Source organism: Pyrus communis, chromosome 2 (genome assembly GCF_963583255.1).
Source record: "Pyrus communis chromosome 2, drPyrComm1.1, whole genome shotgun sequence".
NCBI lineage: Eukaryota > Viridiplantae > Streptophyta > Magnoliopsida > Rosales > Rosaceae > Pyrus > Pyrus communis.
This window is the reverse complement of record NC_084804.1, coordinates 31410010-31436304: the sequence shown is the minus strand read 5'-3', so window position 1 is coordinate 31436304 and position 26295 is coordinate 31410010. Positions and strand designations below refer to the sequence as shown.

The 26295-nt window shown below is 37.1% G+C and overlaps 3 protein-coding genes across 3 annotated transcripts; 2 read left to right on the top strand and 1 right to left on the bottom strand.

Annotated features, from left to right (window-relative positions):
- The first annotated feature begins 7387 nt into the window (after positions 1-7387).
- LOC137724476 (phospho-2-dehydro-3-deoxyheptonate aldolase 2, chloroplastic-like) lies at positions 7388-11307 on the top strand. Its single transcript, XM_068463217.1, has 5 exons — positions 7388-7916; positions 8716-8993; positions 9583-9859; positions 10094-10339; positions 10878-11307. Exons 1-5 carry the CDS (start codon positions 7428-7430, stop codon positions 11142-11144), a joined length of 1557 nt encoding a protein of 518 aa, XP_068319318.1. The 5' UTR covers positions 7388-7427; the 3' UTR covers positions 11145-11307.
- Positions 11308-11711: 404 nt separating this feature from the next.
- LOC137724477 (small ribosomal subunit protein uS13c-like) lies at positions 11712-13123 on the top strand. Its single transcript, XM_068463218.1, has 3 exons — positions 11712-12170; positions 12257-12481; positions 12791-13123. Exons 1-3 carry the CDS (start codon positions 11766-11768, stop codon positions 12953-12955), a joined length of 795 nt encoding a protein of 264 aa, XP_068319319.1. The 5' UTR covers positions 11712-11765; the 3' UTR covers positions 12956-13123.
- A 4462-nt stretch (positions 13124-17585) lies between these two features.
- Positions 17586-18742, bottom strand: LOC137725660 (protein EXORDIUM-like 2). Its single transcript, XM_068464430.1, has one exon. The coding sequence runs from the start codon at positions 18673-18675 to the stop codon at positions 17794-17796; it is 882 nt and encodes a 293-aa protein (XP_068320531.1). The 5' UTR covers positions 18676-18742; the 3' UTR covers positions 17586-17793.
- Between the last annotated feature and the right edge of the window lie 7553 nt (positions 18743-26295).

Below are 26295 nucleotides of genomic sequence, written 5' to 3'. Positions count from 1 at the left end.
CCAAACCCTCAAACCCACATCCAACAAACCAAACCTTTGGGCCGGGCTGCCAAGCCCAAACCTATATTTGCAACCCAGGCCTTCGGCCCATTAAACCCAAGCCCAAGCCCAGATACCAAACCAAGCCCAGCCTAGAACCCAAACCCGACCCGGATCCGACTCCACCCAGATACCAAATCTCAGTTTACGATCCCTCAAGTTTTGTAGTTTTCAACATTTGGCACATGAAGTTTTTTTCGTTCCAGAGTCATACCTAAAGTGTTAATTTTAAGACAGTCTCATACATCTGTTAGTTTGGCTGTTAAATCAGCTGTTAACTGATGACGTGGCCCCTACATGGATAATGACCGGCGTTATGTGTCTATACGGGGCCCATGTGAATATTAAAAAAAATAATTTTAAATTTTAAATTTAAAAATAAAAAAAAAAATTCTAGGCACATTCACTTATTCTGCCTCACTCATTCTTTCTCCCTTTTCTTCCCTGCACTATCCTTCATTTCCGTACCCCCTCCTTACACCCTCCTTCAATTCCATCCCCATCACCTCCCTCTACTGAAGCTGCAACCAAATCAGATTCTATGTCGACCTCAAGCCCCGAGCCCCCATGCTCGGGATTAGGTGCAGACTCCAGGTCGCATTGTGGTTCGGTGTTTTGAAGCTCCTCTCCTGTATAAGGCAATAGTAAAGCATCGTCTTAGGGTGAAATTGAAGGCTCATTCACCTTGGAAGCATCTTCCTCGTCGGCTTCCATGGCAGTAACTGAAATTGGAAATCAAAGATTGAAAACCCTAAAATCCAAAGAGCTAGGGTTAAGGTTTTGAGATTCTGGTTCCCCTGTAAGGCTATATGTCATCGTTTAATCGTTACACAACACTAATGGCATGTTTACGAGGTGGGTGGGTGTGCGGGGAGGGTGAGTGCAAAGGAGAAAAGGGAAAGAGATAGGGGATCGGGTCAAGAGGATGGTGGCTCGGTGCAACATGGTGGCGGAGTGAAAGGTCGCTCAGGTCTCACAAGGTCGGAGAAAGAGAGAGGGCGGATGGGTGGGTGTGCGAGGTGGGTGGTTGTGCAGGGAGGGTGAGTGCAGAGGAGAGAAGGGAGGGAAAATGAGGGGAATGAGTGGGTGTGCGAGGAGGATCGGTGCAGGGAAGATAACGGAGAGAGAATGAGGGAGGGGGTCGGGAGGGAGAGGGAATAGGGTTATGCCCAAAATTTTTTTAATTTTTAAAATTTTTAATTTTTAACTTTTTTTACTTTTTTAATATTCACGTGGGCCCCATATTGACACATAGTGCCCAATCATTGTCCACGTGGGTGTCACGTCATTAGTTAACGGCTGATTTAACAACCAAACTAACGAATGTATGAGACTGTCCCAAAACTAACACTTTAGGTATGACTCTGGGACGAAAAAAACTTCATGTACCAAATGTTGAAAACCACGAAACTTGATGGTAGTAAACTGAGATTACCCGTTTTGAAATGTTTCTTTTCGGCTCTTAAATTGTGTGCCTTATGGAGCCCACTTCTTTCGGTTTGTCCCCCGGCCCAAATCCTTCACCTATATCTTCCTTCACAACTCTCTCTCTCTCTCTCTCTCTCTCTCTCTCTCTTTCTTTTTCCTTCACATATTTCTCTTCTTCCTACTTAGTCTCCCGACTCCCCCTCTTGCAAGTTTTCCCTCTATTCTCTGAGTTCCACTCACACAACCACAACCACCCCAAACCACCACAACCTGGACGTTGGATCTCGAACCCCAAGCCAAACGTGGAACTTCACCGTGACAGTCATGGTGCACACTTCCTCGGCGAGCTCTGGTGGTTTCTGGGGATATTCCGACTTAGGTAAGCTTCTAGAAACCCTTGGGATGTGTTTTAAGGTTAGATCAAAGCTTGTTTTAAGTTGTACATACGTGTTAAACATAGAAAATAGCTCGGAGTAGCTTTTCCCAGTTTCCGGTGAACACCGCCACTTTCAAGGCGTTTTCCAGCCAAACCATGGCAAGTTACATCTTGCAAGGTACCATTCTCTTCATCTCGTTGAGAACTACAACTTTCATCTTTGAATCACTTGATTTGGTTAAGTATCGAATAAGTTATGAGCATTTGAAGTTTTGCTCAGAAACCAGCTGACCCACGGCCTGAAACCGGGTCGACTTGACCCAAACCCTTAAACCCACATCCAACAAACCAAACCTTTGGGCCAGGTTGCCAAGCCTTAAGAGAAAATGTTTTTAAACTCCAAAGGCAGTTCTAGTGCGTTTTTAGGATTCATCTACATTTTTATTAAGGATTGATTGCAAAAATATTTTCACCAAAAAACTTTCAACCATTTTAAAAACACTTCTAAACGAACCTTAATTTCTCTATCATGATATTTAAATGAAGGGTAATGATAGGGAAACTAATTTTTTAGACCAAATTTTATAAACCACCTAACATAGTTGTTCATGATTGGATTATTATTGAAGTATTGATTAATGTGCTTATTTTCAATTGGTGACACATTATATGGTTTACAAATTTAGTCTAAAAAGTTAGTTCACTTAGCATTACTCTTGAAAGAACTAAGAAAAAAGTTTTCTCACAATCTTTCTTCAAAAAGTTGAATTAAATTAAGAATGACCAAAGTACCTCTAAGTTTTTTGTCAAAATCGAAGAATTTGAACCGTACTTTCTAAATGAAATAAATCATTGAAATTTTAGCAAGATTGTGCAAAGGGTAACACTACAGAGACTATCTTCTTGAATCATATTTTTTAGGCCATATGCTGTGGTCTACAAAATAATGTAAAAAATTATGAACTCCCTATCATTTTTCTTGTACGGCAAAAGTAATAAACACAATAAAGGTATGATGCCCATCCCTACAACCAATACAAACTCAAAGCCTCTACAATCCTTCTCTTCGCGCCTTTTCCGAATTAATCAATTTTCTTTGTTCATAAAAGATCATACAACCAAGAATGATGTGTTAGAAAATAATTTGCCGACTATAGTCCACATTTAAAGTAAGGAAAATAATTTATGCACATCATTTTTTTTTGTCGCGAGGTAAAGTAGGAATGGTCGTAATTGAAGATAAGATTAGAAAAAATAGATGATGGTGGTTTGGACATGTGAAACAAAAATGTACATGCACTTCGGTTAGAAAATGTGATTATAAGATAGAAGCACAAGATAAGAGGGGTAAAGGAGGACCTGTGAAGACTTGGAATGAGACTTTAAGAAAAGACATGGAATACTTGGAACTAACAAAAAGCTTAGTGTAAAACCAAACACAGTAATGTTTTAGAATTCATAAAACCAACCATATTTTGCAAAATGCTTTTTATCCAAAATGGTCATTGGGATTGGTATAACTCCTCACTTTGGTCCTTGAAATTTAAAATCGATATAAGTGATCCTTGAGTTTGTCCACTATCAATTATTTTGGTCATTCCATGAAAAATCTCTATTAAATAACGATCAAAATGACAAAAATGCCTTGAATTTAATAAATAATAGGCCTCAATAATTTGAAAAAATTATAGGGTATTGTTGTCATTTTATCCTTACTTAATGAAAATTCATGAATGACACACCCTGACCCGGAATGTCCACCTGGATTTCGAATCGAGCTATGTTGGCCGACACCAGGAGGGTGACAAAGCCATAAAGTGTAGTGATGTGGAAATGTGAGTAAATTTAAACCTAAAAGTGCCTAAATGTAAGAGTGCGCTAGTGAGCGGGAATGAACCCATTCCACACGTGATGTCAAAGCATAAGTAAAGTACAACATATTGGATTGAGAATTATACCATCGGTAGTATTCCCACATCAACATTTTGCCAGAAATCATCGGCGACACGAAAGCTCTGCCACTAATACCTAGAAGGGCGAAAAACAAGGGTGAGTTGGCCTAAAAATAAAGTTTCATAAAAATCTTTTTGAAAACATTCGCTGTAAAACAAGTATAGTTTCCAAAATATACATACTACGTATTGTATGAAAATACTTACCGTAGCCTATAATATCTCAAGAATTCAATATGTCACCAAATTCGTAAATAGGCATATAACTTCTAGTAATCACAATATCTCACAAAAATAAACATATCACATAGAGTGCTCATCAACATATGTTAACACATGAGTTCATGCTGAGGTATTCTAACATGAACAGGACTGAGTGTAATAATGATTTACGCTCTAGTACTACAATCACATAAAGACTGGTGCTATGCGCATCACATATGAGTCCTAATTGCCTATAGCAATCTAGGACAAAACTGGTACCTACAATGGATCCAAAGTGAGCATACGGTGCGATGTGAACATACACGTGAAAGACTAGCCTGGGCGAGTCCTAACACCAATGCAGCATACGATGAGCAGATAATGTAAATATGATCATGCAATGGTAAATCGATAATTCAATAACCCTAGTCAATGAAATACTATTCATAACCATAAATACTATTAAAGCATCCATACTAATACGCATACATATGCATCCCGTAGGACGTAGTATAATTACATGAATTTTGTCAATAAGGTAATTTTATATATGTTACCCTAATCTAGGTGTGATGTAGAAAATTCTTTTTCAACTATATTAATGGAAACTAACAAATATATATACTATATAGAAGAAAAGGCCCACTCACAAATCATGTCGTTGGGTCGAACCCGCCTCGTGGGCATCGATGATCCTTGCAATGCGCTTCATCTAGAAACGAGACCATTTATGTAAATGTATAATGTACTAACGTATAAACGCGTTTTCGTACAAAGTACGGCTAATAAATAAACTATTTTAAAATGGTAGAATTTTGGAAAACAGAGAGCAGTTTAAATTTGGATTCAGCACATCGAGAAACCTAAGGAGGGACCTCGGGTTCCTTCACACGCCGGTCATCATGTGCGCCACATACCTTCCTCATGATTTCCAGATTTTGCATATTTTCTTCCCAACTTTCAAAGCTCATCTCGAGCTCGATACTTAACCAAATTCAACATAATTTATATGGAAATGAAGCTTAGCATGAGAGGAACAAATCCATACCAAGATTAGGCTGAGTAGTGGTCGGCGTTGGCCAAAAAAATAACCTGAAAGTGGCCTGACAGCCACGGCCTAAATTTTCCAGAATCTGGGGAAGTTCTTCATTGAGATGTTTATGTATCAAACCTCACCAAATCAGACATCCAGCGTCAACATTACTTCTGAATCATTATAGGAGGAAGGGCATAGGTGATCTAAGGCTTACCTTGATCGGAAGAACTGGAAATATTGCCGGAGTTCGCGAGATTGGGTGGTGATGGTGTTGTGCATCAGTGAACCGAGAGGGAAAAGGATGAGAGAGAAAGTTTGTGAGGGAAGACGACGAGATGAAGGACGAGGTGGTGTGATATTGCTTGCCAAAATGGCCATCGTTGTGAGTGGTTGGCGATGGTGTTGGCTACTGCAACTTCTCGGTGTTTCACTAAAAGAAAAGAAAGTTAGAGAGAGGTCGAGAAAAAGATGAGAGGAAAGAGAAAAAACAGACGAGAGAGACAGAGTGGTATGGTGACTTGAGGACTCGCCGGAGTACGCTAGTTAAATGTGGCTAACGATGGTGATGGCCATTCTCTACACTTGCAGAGAGAGGTAAACAGGAGGGAGTTGAGAGGAAGCATCCACGTTGATTATGATTTGTTGCGAGGCCTGCTACAAATGGCTGGTTCAACTGAGCTCGCCGGAGAACGTAGCATACGGCGATGGGGCTCGCTTGCCCTGCGTTGCACAGAGAACAGAGAGAGAGAGAGTTCGAAAATAGAGGTGAAGGATGAAAGACGAGAGAGATAAACAGGGCCGGTCTAGAAATTTTTTAAGCCCAAGGTGACGCCAAAAAATGTGCCGTCACTTTATATAAGAAAATTATTTGTTTTCACATGTAAGACAACAATAAAATTATACTTACAAAAACACTTCAAACTTAATAATTTATAAACACGGAAAAACTAATTTATTTTGTATCGTAAGAAGGAAACAAAAAAACTTCGGGTTTACAAGTAGATAGTTATGAGTTTTGTTTTCTATCTGAACTTTTAAAGTGTTTTTGTATAAATCGTGAGGTGTTTTTTCTTATTTACTAACCTTGTCAATATGGGACTAAAAAAATAATGATGTTTTTGAGTCTTTAGTTGATATGCATAAGTAATAAATGGGTACTAAATTAAACTTTTTGATGTCACGTCATATGATTTGCAAATTTGGTCTAAAAATTTGGTCAACGCATGACTCTTTGTTGAATATTAGACTTGAATTTGAATAAATGTTTAAAAATAACAACCCATATAGCTACTAGCTACTAATTAAAAATAAATTAACCAAACAAAAATTCGTAAAAATTGAAAATAATAAACACTCACTTAGCATTTCGAACTTAGGAGCTCTCATTAATTTTAAAACCATTGATTCTAATTAAACTTCTTGATCATTTAGTCAAATTTTATATATTTATACTCTTATAATGAAAAGAAATTTGTAAAAATTAAAAAAAAATAAGCACACATGGTGTTTTGAATCCAAGACCTCCTCATTAATTTCAAACAACAAAACCACCAATTCTGGTTCAATTTCTTTGTCATTGAACCAAATTTTATAAATTTATACTCTTATGAAAACATATGTAAATATGTCACCTAATAATTTTGGTGCCCCTAATTATTTTGGACCCCGAATAGTCACCCTGCCAACACTGGGCTTGGACTGGCCCTGGAGATAAAGGTGAGGGAATCCGAGAGAGTATGGGAGAAGAAGTGACACGGGGACAAAGGGATAGGAGACCCACGTGGGTTGGTCCCACCATGCAGAAAATCCTACACGAAAAATATTAAAATGCCATTGAACATCTTAAGTCCGTAAAATTTTAACCGTAACTCCGGTTTCGATTCCTTTTGCACCTAGGCATTCGTACTGTTGAGTACTTCAAGAATACAATAAAATAGTAACTCGCACGTGTCACAAAAAGACAGTCAACGATCTCGTCTTTAGGGGCATTTTCGTCAATTTACTCTTTTAAATTTAATAAAATCGTAAAATTAGGGACATGTTGAAATCCTAGGGGGTGAGGTTGGATTTTTTTTAGTCTTGGTTATATATACTTTTTGCTCTCAAATCTCACAAAATCCACAACTTGTTGAAATCCTCCAAAATCTTAATTTTTTTAATACACTTAGATTTGGATGAATTTTAAAATCCTTTAAAATCTTTTAATTGATTACACTTAGATTTAAATGAATTCTAAAATCATTTAAAATATTTTAATTGACTACGCTAGGATTTTAAAATCTTTCTAAATGCTCTCAAATCCGAGTTTAACTACATACCCCTAACTAAAAAAGGAGCACATAAAATAATCCTCTCATCCAAGTTCCAACATCCAAAATTGCCTTGCAAGAAAATGGCTATTGCAGCTTACTCTGTTCAGACTGCTCTCTCGTTCAAATCCCTCATCATCCCCGAACCCATCAAACCTCATAACCACCACCACTCGGAGCCCCACCTCCGAACCCAGAAACCCATCTCGGCCGTCCATGCCGCCGACCCTTCAAAGTCCTCCGAATCACCCTTCAAACCACAACCCAAATGGACGCTGGATAGCTGGACGGCGAAGAAGGCGATGCAGCTTCCTGAATACCCAGATCAGCAGGAGCTGCAGTCGGTTCTCAACACCCTCGAGAGCTTCCCGCCGATTGTGTTCGCCGGAGAGGCGAGGAGCTTGGAAGAGAAACTGGGTCAGGCTGCTAAGGGGCAGGCCTTCCTTCTTCAGGGCGGTGATTGCGCAGAGAGCTTCAAGGAATTCAATGCTAACAATATAAGGGACACCTTCCGTGTGCTTCTTCAGATGGGTGTAGTGCTTATGTTTGGTGGCCAAATGCCTGTTATTAAGGTCATGGCTTTCCTCCCTCTTTCTTTCTTCCATTTTATTATTTTTGTTCTTCTAAAACCAACATGTATTTTAATCATTTCTGTTTAAATATTGAGCTTCTTTTTTTAAATTTTTGAGGAGGCATGCTGGGATTTGTGTTCGTTGGGTTATCTGAAATTTTGGTTATGGGCGTATGATTGTTTTAGGCCTTTAAAAAAAAAAAAATTAATTGATGGAATTAGAATGCATTGGTAGGTAGAATGCTAATTGAATTTTAAGAACCAAACTCGTTAATGATACATTGTTGAGGATTGGGATAAGGCTTTGTTGATTTTGATTGAGGACTCGTAGTTCCATCCGTGTTTCAGAGACGCTCTATTGGGAGTTTGGATACTTTAGTAGTTTGAGGACCTTAGTCTTGGGATCTTTGTTCTTCCACACGTTCTAAGAGGAAGGAGAGTAAGGCTATGAAAGGAGTCCAACCACCAAGCCTTTATGTTTCATTTGTCTCGCCTGGTCCTTCGCCCTCTTCTGGGTGTGTTAGATTCCAACATTTTCTCCCTCGTTGTACTCAACTTTGTTATTCTCCAATAATACAATATTGTCTTTCATAAAAATAAAAATAAAAAGAACCAAACTTGTTATTTTTCATTTTTTTTTTATATTTTGGTTCCCTATGGTAGAACTGTAATCTTAGAAATGAGTCATGGTAAAACTTTTCTAATCTGTAATTATTTGCCATTGAGTTTTAACTGATTGATATAATAATTATTAATGTTGGTGAGTTTGAGTGACATAAATTATGGCTATGATAATTTAGGTAGGGAGAATGGCTGGCCAGTTCGCAAAGCCAAGATCGGACCAATTTGAAGAGAAAAATGGTGTCAAGCTGCCTAGTTACAGAGGTGACAATGTCAATGGTGATGCATTTGATGAAAAAGAAAGAATTCCGGACCCCAGCAGGATGATTAGGGCTTATTGCCAATCTGTGGCAACTTTGAACCTCCTGCGGGCATTTTCAACTGGAGGCTATGCAGCCATGCAGAGAGTCATCCACTGGAATTTGGATTTTACAGAGCATAGCGAGCAAGGGGATAGGTATGGTTCTTGCTCCTTTATAGTGTCAAACTTCTGTCCTCACTATTTAGTAACCACTTTGTGTTTCACACATCATCACATATGATATCTTAAATAGACTTTTTTTTTAAAGTGGTGCTGAATATCAGTGAAGTTCCGGATAATATAATTCATGCTGGAAGGCCCCGAAAGCCATCTAGTGATGTGGGCTTGATTGTTTTGATGACCTCATTTAGGTGGTTGAGTCCTTTTTCTACATCTAGCTTAACTGCGTATGTGTATGATAACATGAGAGTGCATTCTTTAGGATTCCAAACATGCCCTAGATCATGTTATTAGTTTGTCTTGAGCATCACACTTAAGTTTAATGATGTTTTTTAATAGAGTAGAATTTATTATGAGCGGAGAAGGGAACAAATAGTTGAGATGACAATGAGGAAGTATGTTCCATACTTGAATAATGTTTCAACATGTGTATTTCCAAAACCTACATACTTTGACTTCTGTGTGGATTAGTTTGCAGTAGCTTAAGAGTTCAACCGAGTATCTTCAATTTCCAGTACTAGGGAAAAAGTTTAGGCTTAACCATAAAATTGACCTGGCTCAATAGATACCGTGAGTTGGCTAACCGGGTGGATGAGGTCCTTGGATTTATGGCTGCTGCTGGACTCACTGTTGACCACCCAATCATGACCTCAACAGAGTTTTGGACATCTCACGAATGCTTGCTTCTGCCTTATGAACAAGCACTTACTAGGGAGGATTCTACTTCTGGGCTTTACTATGACTGTTCTGCTCACATGCTTTGGGTTGGGGAACGCACCCGTCAACTCGATGGTGCACATGTGGAGTTTCTGAGAGGAGTTGCTAATCCCCTTGGCATCAAGGTATCCTGCACTTCTGCTTTCACTTATGCTCTAAAAAATACTTCTTTTTTATTTCTGATACTAAATTCCTTTTCATTTGTTATTTTGTATGAACAAAATTAATGCAGTTATTAATGATGAACTTGGAAGTCTTAGTTGAATAACTTGGTTTGTGGCTGTGAACCTGATAGACATTTTTCTGTTTCTCCTACCGGAAAATGTAGGTGGTGTATGATAGATTGTATTGTGATGCAGGTGAGTGATAAAATGGATCCACATGAACTTGTTAGGCTCATAGAGATCCTAAACCCCAAGAACAAACCAGGAAGAATAACCGTAATTGTGAGAATGGGAGCTGAGAACATGAGAGTGAAGCTTCCTCATCTGATCAGGGCAGTCCGTGGAGCTGGTCAAATTGTCACTTGGGTTAGTGACCCTATGCATGGGAACACTATCAAAGCTCCGTGTGGACTCAAAACTCGTTCCTTCGATGCCATACGGGTATGATGTCATAAATTTACTCTTTCACACTTGCCACTTGTTTTCCTTGCGCAACGGTTTTGGACATAGCACAAATTCACTATTCTGTCAAAATGTGCAGAGTCAAGTAAGTCTACCAATTTCTACCTTAGTTGAAAATAGTTTTTTCACAAAAAAATATAAGTAAAAATGGAAAAATAACTGCATTCCGTGAAGTGAAAGGTATGATTTCATTTCCAAATAAAGTAATTTATTTATTTCTAGGATTTTATTTCACTCCATTGAGAAGAAAATGCTTGAAGTGCTGGCCATTCATAAATGGCCCGATTGATTGTTAGTTTGCTGGAAAAACTACTAGTCAAATGCCTAATGATTTATTTTTGAGCAGTTGCTCTAATCATTGCACATCGTATGAAATGAATGAATCCGTGATTTGGTCAAAACAAATAAATTCCCTTCCGATGCGCTTGAACACCAACCACCATTGGTAGTTTTCTTTGCTGCAGTAACACGTCCAACTGTAATAGGAGCAATGATCGTATTGTTTTTAAACTCTCAGGCTGAGTTGAGAGCGTTCTTTGATGTCCATGATCAAGAAGGAAGCTACCCAGGAGGTGCTCATTTAGAGATGACAGGGCAAAACGTGACGGAATGTGTAGGAGGTTCACGAACTATAACGTATAATGATCTGAGTTCACGGTACCACACCCATTGTGACCCAAGGCTCAACGCTTCCCAATCTCTTGAACTGGCCTTCATCATTGCAGAGCGATTACGGAAGAGAAGGCTTGGATCGAGGCACTTTTCAGCGTCTGCTGTTATATAGGAGGTTCTGGTTTGTTTCTTACTTGAATGTATATTTGTTAGAAAACCATGGGGAGGCGTATGTATTAAGTGTAAGATAAATAACGCATCGGAAAATACACGATGAAAGATCGACAAGCGTTTAGATCCAATATAATAAAAGAAAATGAGGTTTTTGCCTACAATTTGTATATCACGTCAATTACATGCTTAGTTAGCTAGAAATTATGCTTAGTTGTTCACTTGACTGTAGAAATGTTTGTGTAAATTGTTGGTTTCATATTTCCAATTTTTGTCTCGTGTCGAAAGGAAAACATGAGGTAAGGTTAACTTCAATGTTCCGTTCTGTTAAAAAGTAAATTCTTTTAATTCATGTCCAATTCAATATATTTGCACCACCTAAGAAATTGAAGGCTCGGTTGGAAAGAGTTTGCTGCCATTTTTTACTATTGTATACTTACATGGCAATTTCGACACCTCCTTTGGAGATACTCTAAATAGCAAGAGAAGGAAACAGGAATCAAATCAACTAGTTCCTCTAGTCGATCTGATTTTTAAATTTTAGATATTTAGTTTTCCTTAATCTCCTTATCCATACTTCAATAGACAAAAAACTCAAGAATTCAATTAATTCAAGTTAAATATGGCCTACTCTTCTCCCCAAGGCTTCCATTGGGAATCCACATCTACCGCCACAACCGCAGCCCCACCAAGTATTCAGCCGTTTCCACGTGAAACCTTTTTATCTCAGCATAATCTAAACTGTCCATATTTGATCCAACGGTGTCGAAACGCTGCGCACATAAGCAGCAGCACATACAGCGTTGCGCATTTGAGATTTTGCCAGAAGAGGATAAAGCTCGACCCCATCGTCACCCACACACAAACACAGAGCTCATTACTTTCACAACTCACACACGCAGAGATCACAACCATGGCGCAAACACTGGCAATGCCTCTGGCACCCTCCCTCTCTGTAATCTGCAATGGAAGGAACCTTAATCCCCTCTCCAACACCCTCTCCTTCCCAATCAGACCCCCCAATCAGGTAAATTTCACGTTTTAAATTCTGGGTCGAGCTCAAAATTTCATGGTCGAGCTCGAAGTTCATGGGTCTCGCCGATTTCCGCGCAGGTTGGCGGCTTGAGCATCAAATGCGTGCGTGTTGGCGGAGTTGAAATCCCCAACAACAAAAGGGTCGAGTACTCTCTTCAGTACGTTCATGGAATTGGGCGTACCAGGGCGCGAACAATCCTAATCGACCTCAACATGGAGAACAAAATCACCAAAGATTTATCGGAAGAAGAACTCACCATTATCCGAGATGAAGTCTCCAAGTACATGATTGAAGGAGATTTGGTAAACCCTCAAAACTTTATACTTTTGCTCCCTGCCATTGGCGTTAGATGAGTTTAAATTTCGATATTTGTGTGGTAGATAGATTAGGCCACCTTCGCCTCTAACCGCAATCAATTGCGGTGGTTGGAGCAGAATGCCCCCTTATTTTGTTAGGGTTTCCCTTTTCATACAATGGGATATTATTGTGGCGGTATCTCAAGTCAATCGATCACGTCCTAACTTTCACACGTGGGATTGCATGACTGGTTTGGGATATGGCCACCGTTTCCATTGGATGGAAGTTTTATTGGGATTGTTTTGGTGTTGCAGAGGAGGTTCAATGCCTTGAATATAAGGAGACTCAAGGAGATTCAGTGCTACAGAGGCATACGCCACAGTCAGGGATTGCCTTGCAGAGGACAGCGCACCAAGAACAACACTAGGACTCTGAAGGGTAAGAGGGTCACAGTTGCTGGAAAGAAAAAGGCCCGTTAGGTAATCGAATGGGTTTTCGATTCCTTTTGTAATTGGTAATGAATTCCATCGTCTGGATTTATGCTTTAGTATTAATACAAATGTTCTCATCGCGTTTGGTTGATCGAGTTGTGTTCTCGCCTTTGGAAATGTGGTTTGGCTCATCAATGTATATTGAGCATTTTATCATGACTGTGTATCTCGGTGTACTTGTTTGAGCTAAATTATCATAGGATTGTCAAATGTTGAGACGGAATGTTGTCTAGTCACTTGATCACAATGTGAAGTAGATTCTTAACTCGTTAGAACGCGATGAAATTTAATCACAAGCGATGAACTTGCTGGAATTGTTTACAGAATCCAGAGGCGTAGTTTCTCAAATCATAAAACTCCTTTCACTAGCATGCTTCGTTGTTTTGTCCTGCTTGTACCGGAATTTGTACTCCGAGCTTTGTCATGTATGATGGGTTTGAAGTGTCAAGCATGTATATAACAGCTCATAGCTCTGCATGTGAGAAACTAAGCCTCCTTTTCTCCTACATTACATCAGGTATCATGGTCGTCGTTGGCAAGAATACACACTGATTCGTTCTCTTTTAGTAATTAACGATCAAGAAATTGAATTGAACAGTTTTTACATCAGGTATCATGTACGAAGTTTTTGCTCTTTGGTTTATATGTGGAGAACAGTTTATTTGACATGAGTACTGACATCTTGTACTTATAATATTGAGACCCATGGAGGGAAAGTACTACACATTCAGATATTATTTGCATTATACGTCACCGTAACAATATACCTAATCACCATTTATTACATTATTCTTCCCGAGTAAAAAGTTTTAGTTGTGACGGAAACACGGATGGTACTTTACGTGTTTTTAGGCAAATGGTGGAAATTTTTAAGTTATTATCCTTTTAACACACATAACCCACTATTTATATAAAAACACGTAATGTACCACTTCGTGTGACGATCACATTGAAAAACCTTTCCTCCACAAGATGCTAACTCATCATTAAGCTTTCCTTTACACGGCAAAATAAAAACTCTGATCGCCAAAAGCGAAGGACATGCTCATAATGACATTCCCACCACCCTTTCGTCTTTTACTTTTAAGACATCATTTTGTGGAATGTTAGAGGGATCAAATTTTTTAAACTAAATTGTAAATTAAATGATGTATTACCAATAAAAATACAAGTACGTTAATACTTAATTAATAATTTAACATCTACAACCACATCATTTAGTTTATAAATTTGTTCTTTCTAGTATTACCCAACATTTTTCTCTTTACTTTTCAATAAGCATTTTATCTCCATTTAAATTTTTTTTTTTTCCACGTTTGTTAGAAGGAGAATTAGGTTTTAATTCCTGGTGATGACATTTTATTAATTGGAACGGTGTGTCTTTCAAATTTTTTTATAAAGTTCTTTAACTTCTTTCTACATCAATCATTATAAATTTAAAAATTTTCAATAAATTAAAAGGAAAATTAGTGAAAAAAAAATTTGAAAATTTTGAGTTTTAATGAAAATGATAAAATAAAGGGTAAAGTAAATAGTACCAAGATTGACTTTTTAATGTAAAAATGTGATTTTTCGTTAAAGCAAACAGTATTGGAAACTTTTCGTTAAAGTTTCCTAAATTAAATCCTTAAATTTCTATATTTTTGGAATCTACAAAAGAGAAAAGTGAGACAATATATTTTTATATTATGTACTTATGTAATGTGCACAATATTCTTTTAGGGTTTTTACCATAAATGGTCACTGAAATTGATCAAACTCATCATTTTGTTTTCTTACTTTCAAAATCAATCAATATTGTTCAGACATTCACTACCTTACATCAATTTGGTCCTTCTGTCAAGATTCAGTCAACTATTCTGTTAGTTTGTATGTGAGACCAACAAATCTAATGGAATGGCGACACATGGATTACACAAAATAAGGGTTTTTATCACAAATTGTCCTTGATATTGATCCAACTCTTTATTTTGGTCCCTAAGTTTCAAAAATTGATAAATTTAGTCCTTGACTTTCAATACCACACGTCAATTTAATCATTCCGTTAAAGTTTCGTCAATATTTTTTGTTCCACTAATCCAATCATATGGCACCACATGGATTCATTATGAGAAACCCTTTTTTTTTTTTTTTTGTTAAGATTTAAAGGTAAAAGTAAAATAAAAAACTAAAAACCAAAACTAAAGAAAAAAAGTCATCGTCGTCTTCATCAAGTATGCTACAAAAGAAAAAGAAGGCACTATAACACTACTAAAGTACTTGACCTCCTGAACTCACTTCTCATTCTCTCTAGTTGGTTATAGTCCTATCAAATTTGAATTGAATTTGTATTTGATTTTATCGAATTTAGATTGAATTTTTTTTTCCAATTGGGGTTGTGGGATACAAGAAAAATGTCAACGTGAAATATTCATCCATTGGTTCACTCTTAAAAAAATAGCTTGTTCTATTTAATCCACATGGAGTTATAAATTGAATTAGTGAGATCACATCAGCACACAAACAAAAAAGATTGATGAAAATTTAATGGAATTGATGTGAAAGTTAATGACCAAATTTATTGATTTTTGAAACATAGGGACCATTTCCAATAAAAACCTTTATTTTGTGTAATCCGCGTGTCCCCATTTTACTGGATTTGTGGGTCTCACATACAAATTAACAGAATAGTTGATGAAATCTTAATAGAATGACCAAATTGATGTGGGATAATGAATGTCAAGGACGACATTAATTGATATTTAAAGTGAAGGACTAAAATAATAAGTTTGATCAATCTCAAAGACCCTTTTGTGATAAACATTGTTTTTATTCATAATATGCCACGCACATGCCAAAATTTTAGTCTTTGGTACGCATAATACAAGGAATATATGTCAAATCCCGACCCGGGGCGGATCACTTCCCGGGCCCACTCCACCACCGTAACACGATATTGTCCGCTTTGGGCTTACCATTCCCTCACGGTTTTATTTTTGGGAACTCACGAGCAACTTCCCAGTGGGTCACCCATCATAGGATTGCTCTAGCCCCCTTCTCGCTTAACTTCGGAGTTTCGATAGAACCCGAAGCCAGTGAGATAGAACCCGAAGCCAGTGAGCTCCCAAAAGACCTCGTACTAGGTAAGGATGGGAATATACATATAAGGATCACTCCCTTGGGCGATGTGGGATGTTACAATCCACCTCCCTTAGGGGCCCGACGTCCTCGTCGGCACACACGCGGCCAAGGTTAGGCTCTAATACCAAATTGTCACATCCCAGCCCGGGGCGGATCACATCCCGGGCCCTACTCCACCACCGTAGCACGATATTGTACGTTTTGGGCTTACCATTCCCTCACGGTTTTATTTTTGGGAACTCACGAACAACTTCCCAGTGGGTCACCCATCATGGGATTGCTCTAGCCCCTTTCTCGCTTAACTTCGGAGTTCCTACGAAACCCGAAGCCAGTGAGCTCCCAAAAGGCCTCGTGCTAGGTAAGGATGGGAATATACATATAAGGATCACTCCCCTGGACGATATGGGATGTTACAATATATGCCACATTGATAGATTTATAATAAATTTTGGAAATTGTTATTAGTGCTTCAAAATTTTCATTATACATTCTTCATAAGTGTATTTTTCTTTCTAATTATAGAAAATTTAGAATGTCAAATAAGATTTTTAAAGTACTTGTAACAATTTATTAAATTTTAACAATCTAATTGCAGGTTTTTTATCTTTTCGTCTTACCTCAAAAATTTTATATTATAAAATAAACAATCAAATCGTTGAACTCTGTTACAAAATAATTTAATAAAAAATGTCAAAAAGTAAGGAGAAAACATTCATCTCCAATCATGTCACATCAAATAGACATTTGTATAAAATATCATAGACTAAGTCAGTTAATATTACAATTTAATGATTTTTCTCGTTTAATAATATTTTTATTTATTTGTAATTAAAAAAATTTATATTTGATTCTGACAAAATAATTATTATTACTAGCCTTTTATGAAACATAACGCTCTCCTATCTTCTTAATGTAGTTTATATCATTTGTCCAAAAAAAGGTATACTGGCTTCCCAAAAAATTAAAAAAAAGGTAAGCTGTCCCATTTGATCCCTTGAATTATTACTTCAATTAAAATTAATTCCCTAACTATTTTTGTCATAAAACCCTAAACTATTTGACTAAGCCAATTAATCACTTATCATTAGATTTCATCCACTATTTTATCAAATTTGTCTTTCTTTTATCAATTTTTACTTGTTAATTATAACAAACAATATAATTATGACATGTTGAGACAAAATAATATGCAACGATATATGAGACGATCCGTTAAATGCTATATATTTTTGAACTATCCTGTGTTTATATGTCGAAACTTTATAATAGGTAATTATAACTAACAAGTAAAAATTAACAATGAAATAACTAATTTATCCCAAATTAATCTCGCAATCAAACAAAGAGATTAACCCACTGATTTTACATAATTCAAGAGATAATTTGCCAAAGAAATAATTTAAAATTTCAATTTCAACTGACAGTTCAAAGAGTTGAACAGTAATTTACCCCAAAAAATAAATCATAAAATACCTCTAAGACAGGAAAAAAGATTTGCAAAAATTTAAAATCAGTAAGGTTTTAGTTACCAAGGTATTTTTAAGACAGGAAACAAGATTTACATGTCACGCAAGACGACAAACTTGAAGTGTGTACAAAACCCCCTAACCCTATCCACCCTCCCGGTACAACACATTTTATAATAATATATAATATTATAATAATATCTACACGATCACGTGCGCTACAGATGCTTGCCACGTCGGTCACACAAGCGGCTTGCATGCAGAGGTTTGCGGGTCCCACATGGCTGGCAATAGGAACCTACGCCCGTTTACCCCAACCGCGTTATAGCTCGCCCCGGTCGCCTTATCCACCAGGACCCGACCCGGATACCCGGGGTAGGCCCCGGTTCCGAAAACGCCGGTGCAGGCAGAAACGGCCTCGAGCGGCGCGCTGGCCGGCCCTTGGAAGTACCCATTGTTGTACGGATTGGTTACGGTTCCCGCCAAGAGAGTGGCGATGTTTATGATCATGCCATCAACTCCGACGTCGCCGTTCGGAGCCACTAACGGCGGAGTTTGCGGGCCGTAAATGGGCTGGTGAAAGGGCCAGGCGCATTGGCCGGGGCACTGGACCACCGAGTTCCCGACCCACACGTAAGCCGTCTTTTTGTCCCGGTTGGAGCCATGGGTCCCGCAGCGGCTACAGAAACCGTCGACCGCCACGTCACTGGCAGTCAAAACAACGTTGATGGAGTTCAACGCGTTGACTTTGCCGGCGAGGGCCACCAGGTGTCGGTTGCGGAGGGACTTTCCGAGAGAGTAGGCCTTGTGGAGGATTTGCCTGCCGACGACGAGATTGGTGGCGCCGCCCCTGTACTTCTCGGTGGTTTTCCACCAGGAGGAGGCGGAGGGGAGTGGGGAACGCCGGGGGGCGAGGGAGTGGATGAAGTCGATGATGATGGACCGTTGGATAGGGGTGAAGCTGCCGTACCAAATAAGATTGACGGTGATGTTGCCCTTAAGAAGAGCGCCGTTGTGGTACTTGAGCACCAGTGGCTGCTCCTCCACTAAAGCGCCAAAACCGGGCTTCGCCACCAAAAGGAGGAGCAAGAGAGCAGTGGCAAAATGGTAAATCGGATACATTCCGAAGGAGGGTGAGGATTTTAGGCTTCTCTTCGGGAGTAGGGCCAAGGGGGGGGGGGAGAGAGAGAGAGAGAGAGAGGGAGGACGATTTGGTGAATTTGGTTTGGGTTGGTATTTATATCCGGACGATAAGGAAGACAGCTGTAGAGAGCAAAGGTGTCACAGTCTCTGGCTTCCACGTGGGAGTTGGTGATTGGACCTAGAGGGCTCTGGAGACCCTTCGGTTTGCCAGGCTGTAAGATTTATCATAATAATGTTGTTCTTATTATATTTTTATACCATATTTATATATTATTTTATGTGATATTTGATATGATTCATATCATTTGAAAAAATTTTAGAAGAGGAAGGAGAAAAATTTCTCGTATACCACATTATTTAATTAACTAGTTTATTAAATAATAAATTAAATTTAAAAATTTGATTAATTTAAATGATATGATTGTTTATATTAAATATCATCTAAAATAGTATAAAAATATGATATGAATAGGGTGTGACGTGGGTGGTGGTATAGAGAGCAGAGTGGGTTGTTCCAGGCACTTGATGCTGACTTTAAGCCGTAGAGACTCGTGACCCCGCATGCGCCTAGGTATTCATGCCTATCTCTCACCCTCTTATTTATATGGGGAAACTGATAAAAAAGTAGATATGTTGGATTATGTCCGTATTTTTGTTTAATTTATTTAATTTAATAAATAAACATAAAAACTATGTTTTAAAAAAAAATGGTTGGATAAGTGCTAAGGAGATTCTTATAAAAGTGGAATTTTTTTTAAACTCTATCCTTACATATTTTTGACACAATTTTTGTATCAAATATTATAAAACATGATACTAAAAATATGAAGTGCGGAACGTTTATGCAAAGTCCCTTTTTGAAAGAGTGCATTTCTCAAATAGTTATGTCAAAGTTATATCATATTATATATGTGAAATTTTGTTTTTATTGGTTACGAAAAATATGAATCGACCTTAAATGATATTTCCAAATTCTTAGCAGTGTTGAAAGAGAAATTTTGAATTGGGTTGAATACCAACTCATGAATGTCGTTTATTTTTTATGCCTTAATGAGGTTAAATTCTAAACAAGGGAACTGTTGTCATATCAGTAAAGATAAATAAATTGAAAAATGTGATGATGTTTCTAAAGACTATTCTCAATTTTTAGTTTATAAGTTTAAGTATAGAGTGTGATTTAAATTTTTTTTTTTTTTTTGTACTCTCATTTTTTTTTTTTTGGTTATGCGTATTAGTTTCGAAACCAATTATAATGTGGCATCTCTAATTTTGTGACATTTTGTAACATCACACATCGTCCAGATGAGTGATCCTTAAATGTATATTCTCATCTCTACCTAGCACGAGCCATTTTGGGAGTTCACTGGTTTCGGGTTCCATCGGAACTCCAAAGTTAAGCGAGAAGGGGGCTAGAGCAATCCCATGATGGGTGATCCATTGGGAAGTTGCTCGTGAATTTCTAAAAACAAAACCGTGAGGGAATGGTAAGCCCAAAGCGGACAATATCGTGCTACGGTGGTGGAGCGGGCCCAGAAAGTGATTCACCCTGGGCGGGGATGTGACAATTGGTATCAGAGCCTAACCCTGGCCGTGGTGTGCCGACGAGGACGTCGGGCCCCTAAGGGGGGTGGATTGTAACATCCCACATCGCCCAAAGGAGTGATCCTTAAATGTATATTCTCATCTCTACCGCACGAGGCCTTTTGGGAGCTCACTGGTTTCGGGTTCCGTTGGAACTCCGAAGTTAAGCGAGAATGAGGCTAGAGCAATCCCATGATGGGTGACCCACTGGGAAGTTGCTTGTGAGTTCCCAAAAACAAAATCGTGAGGGAATGGTAAGCCCAAAGCGGACAATATCGTGCTACGGTGGTGGAGCGGGCCCGGGAAGTGATTCACCCCGGGCCCAGAGGAGTGATCCTTAAATGTATATTCTTATCTCTACCTAGCATGAGGCTTTTTGGGAGCTCACTGACTTCGAGTTCCGTTGGAACTCCGAAGTTAAGCGAGAAGGAGGCTAGAGCAATCCCATGATGGGTGACCCACTGGGAAGTTGCTTGTGAGTTCCCAAAAACAAAATCGTGAGGGAATGGTAAGCCCAAAGCGGACAATATCGTGCTACGGTGGTGGAGTGGGCCTGGGAAGTGATTCATCCCGAGCCGGGATGTGACACATCTATCCAACACTTATCTTTATTTTTTTAGATAAACAATACTATCTATATTAAGAGAGTGGGAAATAGGGTTAAGTCTTAGAATATGCAGCTTAAAAGGACTATAATAATATGATTCAAATTCGCTTTTTGTAAGAATTGAATATAAAAACTCTCATTTACAAATAAAAAGAAATATAACTAGATTATAATATTAAGTGGTAACACTTATCTTTGTTATCTATAATAAAGAAATTAATAAATTAAAAAATATTACATACTCATTTTGATCTTCTACGCATATTTTTGAATTACTATATTAAATTCGTTTAATTAATTTATTCGCTAACTCGAAATAAAGAAAAATTAGATAAAAATTACTTTTCAAAAACGTAACAATGCAGTTGGTAAAAAGAACAAGAAGAAAATATTAGTCAAAAAATAGGGGAGGGTAAAAAAAATTTGAAAGGGTTCATGGCACCTTTAATCTAAGGATGTGCTATGTACATATCTCATTTTACTTTTTATATAACCTTTGTTAATTTCTATTTATTGATTTTTTTTCAATTCATCTGATTCGACGATAAAAAATTAAAAAAATATGTGAAAAGTAAAATGAGGTGTGCTCTTTTACAAATTGCTTAATGGGAGGGATCCTATTTTTTTTTTTAAATGAGGACAAGCTCCCCACCGTTAGATTGATTTTAATGAAATTATGCGATTAAGATTAAAATACAAACCATACAATTTCAATCACATAATTTTATTAAAGTTAAATAGCATGTTTATAATTTTTCAAAAAAAAAAAAGGGATCCCTCCCCTTGAGCAATCTGTGCTCTTTTATTTACCATTTGATAGGGCCCACCTAATAGGCTTTCATGACACATAGAGGTATGACGTGGACCGAAGACTGTCTTAGCTGGTGCATAATTGGAGAGAGTCAGAGTCAGAGAAGGTGTCGATAAGCGATGACATCACCCAGCTAGAAATGAGTAGAAGCTTTGCCTTGGTGCAGACTTCGAGACCAAATTTATTCACTGCTTTTGGGATTATTTTAAATATTATGCTCCCGCATGCATAATTGTTGCCAGTCTGCAATATAATACAATTCGATATTAGCATTGATGTCGGCATTCTTGTGAGACTCAGAATGATTTATTTGAAATGAGTTCTCCATCATATAACGTTTTGATCGTTAATGTTTTAGTTTGTTGAGAAGCCTCAATGACACGTAATAATGCATTATTGAATTAAGATAATATAATGATGGTAAATGCATTATAAAAAAGTTCAGCAAAATTCTAAAAAAAGTTGGCCATTAATAGGGTAGTTGGGTGAAGCCTAGCACCTAGATGGTTAGGCAAAGCCTATAGGCGGATTTAAGTAAATATTATATATCGTACAAACAAGTGTCTTCTTATACTTAAAAAAATACATAATTATATTGTGATACAAAAATTGTAAAAGAAAATGCCATATAAATTATAAAGTATTAATGCATGAAAACATGAGGAAGAATCATGTAATAAGTATTTATCCAAATATTTAATATGTCTCTTACATTTTATTTAAAAAAATATAATACAAAAGTTATCGATTTTTTATGTAAATAAGAATCGTAACTTAAATAGATGTCTAGGCTAGACAAGATTCTAAATGGATTAGGTGGACATCTAAACAAATTTAAGCTCCATTTATACATATTTAAATATTTAAAAGTTAATCATAACAATGATCAGTAGTGTAATGTTTAGATGGAGCCTCGGCGATGCTAGCTAGCAGAAATTTTTAAAACAGTGGAGTTTGGATGCCTTGGAGCGGGACCCAGTGAGCTAGTGTGGGAACCACATACACTTTGTTTGGCGCTTATGGGGTACGTTACGTACGTACGTGAACGTGGTGTTTTTTATTTGGGTGGCACAATTGGGAAATGCGCAGAGGGTAAGCACCAAGTACCAACAACCAAGGTAAGGTAGGATAGATTCTGGTGCCCTACGGGGTGGTCCACAGTATTAGTATAGTGGCCTAATAGTAGGTTTTTGAAAGGTTTAAACAGTGCCTTTTTCTTTCCAGGCTGGAGAAACGCAACACGCAAAAGAATAAACACGCCAGTCCAAATTGCCGACTACGTGAGTTTTCGCACGGCTCTTAATTTAACAATTTTTATTTGGATAATGCTAACTAGATTAAATTTAGAGAATAAATTTAAAAATTAAATGATATGTTACCAATAACAATGAGCATGTTTATCAATGTTAAATAACGAACCAATCATCAACTTATATGTTCTTTAATTTTCAAAACTTTGTCTCCAAATTTAATATACCTAACATTACCCTTCTGGTTTCGATAACCAAAACCATAAAAAAAAAAAAAAAGAAGTAATTTTCAACAAAAAAGTAAAGTTAAAGAGATCAAATTTTATAAATCAAATGATATGGTTGTTGATGATTGAATTATTACTTAAGTGTTGATAACGTGTTTATAAATCAAATAATGTGGTTGTTGACAACGTGCTTATATTCTATTGATGACGTATCATTTTGTTTAAAAATTTCGTTTGAAAATTTGATCTTCCTAACATATGATTTTCTACCTTCGTTTGGATATGGGTACATGACATAATAAATTTAGCTATGCTTCTCAAATGTTACCTCTCTTGATGATGCTCTTAGGGCGCATCTACGAGTTTACTGATTTTGGGTTTTGCCCTACGCCTGCGAGATTAAAGCTCTTGGAAGTTTGAAGTTGTATATTCAAAAATGCAGAATTTGTGATATTAACATAAATAGAAATACTAAGAAGATTTTGAAAATTGAAACTCTTTATAAACTCTCCGTCACATTATCTTTGTATAAAATAATGTGCTTGAAAGTTTAGATGACGAGAATTTATAAAAGTTCCACTTTAAAAGAATCTTTCAAGAAATTGATGGAGAAAATGAAAAAGTTGGTGACTTAAATAGAATTGCCTTTTGTTTCACGTGAGTAGCAACTATGTCAAGTGACCGGAGAGATATTTTTCAATATGATTAGCACACATAATGATATTTGACACGTTTAAAAATTTTACTTGATCGGGAAGAGCAATTCCATTGGGGAATTTGGGATGGAGTCTATGGAGTCATGGGCCCCTTCACTTTAGCCTTTCGGTAACTCTCTAAAATTCGCACGTTTTATATTGTTTTGGTATTTGACACGTTTCAATATTTGACAAGATGTTTTGTGGACGTAGTGTGGCATCAAATGATGCATGGAATGGGGCGAATGAATGGGATCAGCTTTGTGCAAACACGAGATGTCTCTCTGTCCGGCATACGACTAAGAGCATCTCCACCACAAAAACTCAAATTCTAGACATATTTGGATCGCAAACCGCTGGTGAGTTTTATTTATTTTGGTTTTCTTATTCAATATTAGCGTATGGGCACACACAAAGTGTGTGAGAAATTTTTTTACTTTTGTTTTTCAAATACAAGAGAGGAAGAGAGTGATATATTTTTTTTTAATTAAAGAAAAATATCACTAGATCATAATACTAAATGGTAAGATTTGAATTTTTGTATAGAAGAAAAAACATTGAACTCATTAACAATTTGGTTATGTGCATCGAGATGATTAGATTTAAAAGTCTAATCTCATTTTTCTTGGATGAATAACCTTTCTTCAAGTCAGCATCGACACCACTGACCACCCTGAATTCAAATCTCATATCGAAACCCAAACTTAGGTCTCACTTTGGCTAAACACCCAAATATAAGTTTTAAATTGGATGTGCATTGGAAATGTTTTGCTTTATATTTAGACTCAAATATAAAATTTAAGACGCTTCAACATTAGCATTTTACTTTACATTTATAAGAGATGTACACATTACCTTCTAGTCCAACAAAAAATGATGTAAATTTGAAATTTCCTTTATTTTTCTCTTTTTTGACAAACGCTCTCCGCCTCTTAAAGGTGTGAAAAAAGATTCAAACAGTGAATTAAATAAGTACCATTCGAGGTTCAAGAAAAAATCGCACATCATAGATTAAAAGCCCAATGCAGAACTTCAATAGCTCAATGAAATCCGACTTTTGAGCAAAGTTTTGACTAAACAAAAAACATGAAATTTCACACCAATAATAAAAAAAATCATAAAAGAACCGAACAAACAACAAATGAAAATTTTAAACAGACCTGAAATTATTTTTTCTTTATTTAGGATTTTGGGATTTAACCTTGGACAAAATTTACCGTCCGATTGAACTGCATTCCCAAACAACTCGACTCGCTGAGTGGGATTAGGATTTGTGGCTATGTTTCTACAAGTACCTGAAGCTCTTTTTTTTTTTTTTTTTTTTTTTTTTTTTTGGGTCAATGTTAAAAAGAAAGCAGGGGTTGGGAGGGGACAAGCTTCCCAGAAGCTGCCTTGCCTATCAAGGCAATCCGGCGAGCAGGTGGAAAGCAGGTTTCAAGGGCAACTCGTACCTTCAAAAGAGCAGCACTTTGAGTCCAATTTAAAAAAAATAAATAAAACCAGAGTAACATGAGAAAAGGGATGTGCGCTTGTTAATTTCTATCTTTTGACCATCATCATTTCATTTGATATGATGATCGATAATTAAGAAGATGTGTGATGAATAAAAAGAGTGTGGCTAAAAATGCTAAACAAATTAAAAGAAAAGTAAGACAAGGATGCATCATATGTATGGGAGGAGGATTCTTTACCCTCCTAATCTCTCTATTCTTTCATGCCCTCCTATTTGAACGATCACGGTTAAGCTACGTTAACATCTTATATTAATTTTTTTATAGAAATAATAAGATAAAAAGTCATATGTGAGATGAGAGAATAAAAAATGATGAGAATAGAAGAGTAAAGAATCCTCGTTTATATCAGCGTGCCTGAATGGATGTATAGGTACCAAACATTTGTTGGGTGTCGGGGAGGGGGAGTGAGACGCTCTAATCGAACCGACATTACCAATATTCTGGCAAAGATAGCGACGTAACAAAACGACAAAAGAACTTAAATAATGCATGGAGAGGATTTGGAATTTGGTTGCTTTTTTCTTCCACTATTATTATGTATGCAGCCCATCCCTTTTCAAAGTCTTTGTTTCTTTTCATAAATGCATATTTCATTCTATTCGTGTTGGCTTGCTCAACTTGGGAACCATCAAATCACACCTACTCGTGGAAAAAGGTTTATATAACACAATTATATCGTGACGATAGTATTTCGTATTAATAAATTAAAAATATGTGAATGTCTTTATTTATATATTATTATATCATAAACACAAAATGTTATATGATAATATGTTCATGTCATATAAATTGTTTTATTTCTCATGCCCAACAATGGAACGCAAAAGTAGTGTATATTATTGTTACTTTTTCTTAATGTCTTTTTGTTAATGGGGAGGGGATTTGGGAAGGAATTTCAACACTTCTCGTCACCT

Excerpts from the sequence above, each read along its gene's own strand:
- LOC137724476 (XM_068463217.1), top strand. The coding sequence starts at position 7,428 with ATGGCTATTGCAGCTTACTCTGTTCAGACTGCTCTCTCGTTCAAATCC. Across the intron at positions 7,917-8,715 it reads GCCAAATGCCTGTTATTAAG|GTAGGGAGAATGGCTGGCCA; the intron begins GTCATGGCTTTC and ends ATGATAATTTAG. Across the intron at positions 10,340-10,877 it reads GTTCCTTCGATGCCATACGG|GCTGAGTTGAGAGCGTTCTT; the intron begins GTATGATGTCAT and ends TTAAACTCTCAG.
- LOC137725660 (XM_068464430.1), bottom strand. The coding sequence starts at position 18,675 with ATGTATCCGATTTACCATTTTGCCACTGCTCTCTTGCTCCTCCTTTTG.
- LOC137724477 (XM_068463218.1), top strand. The coding sequence starts at position 11,766 with ATGGCCTACTCTTCTCCCCAAGGCTTCCATTGGGAATCCACATCTACC. Across the intron at positions 12,171-12,256 it reads CAATCAGACCCCCCAATCAG|GTTGGCGGCTTGAGCATCAA; the intron begins GTAAATTTCACG and ends ATTTCCGCGCAG. Across the intron at positions 12,482-12,790 it reads ACATGATTGAAGGAGATTTG|AGGAGGTTCAATGCCTTGAA; the intron begins GTAAACCCTCAA and ends TTGGTGTTGCAG.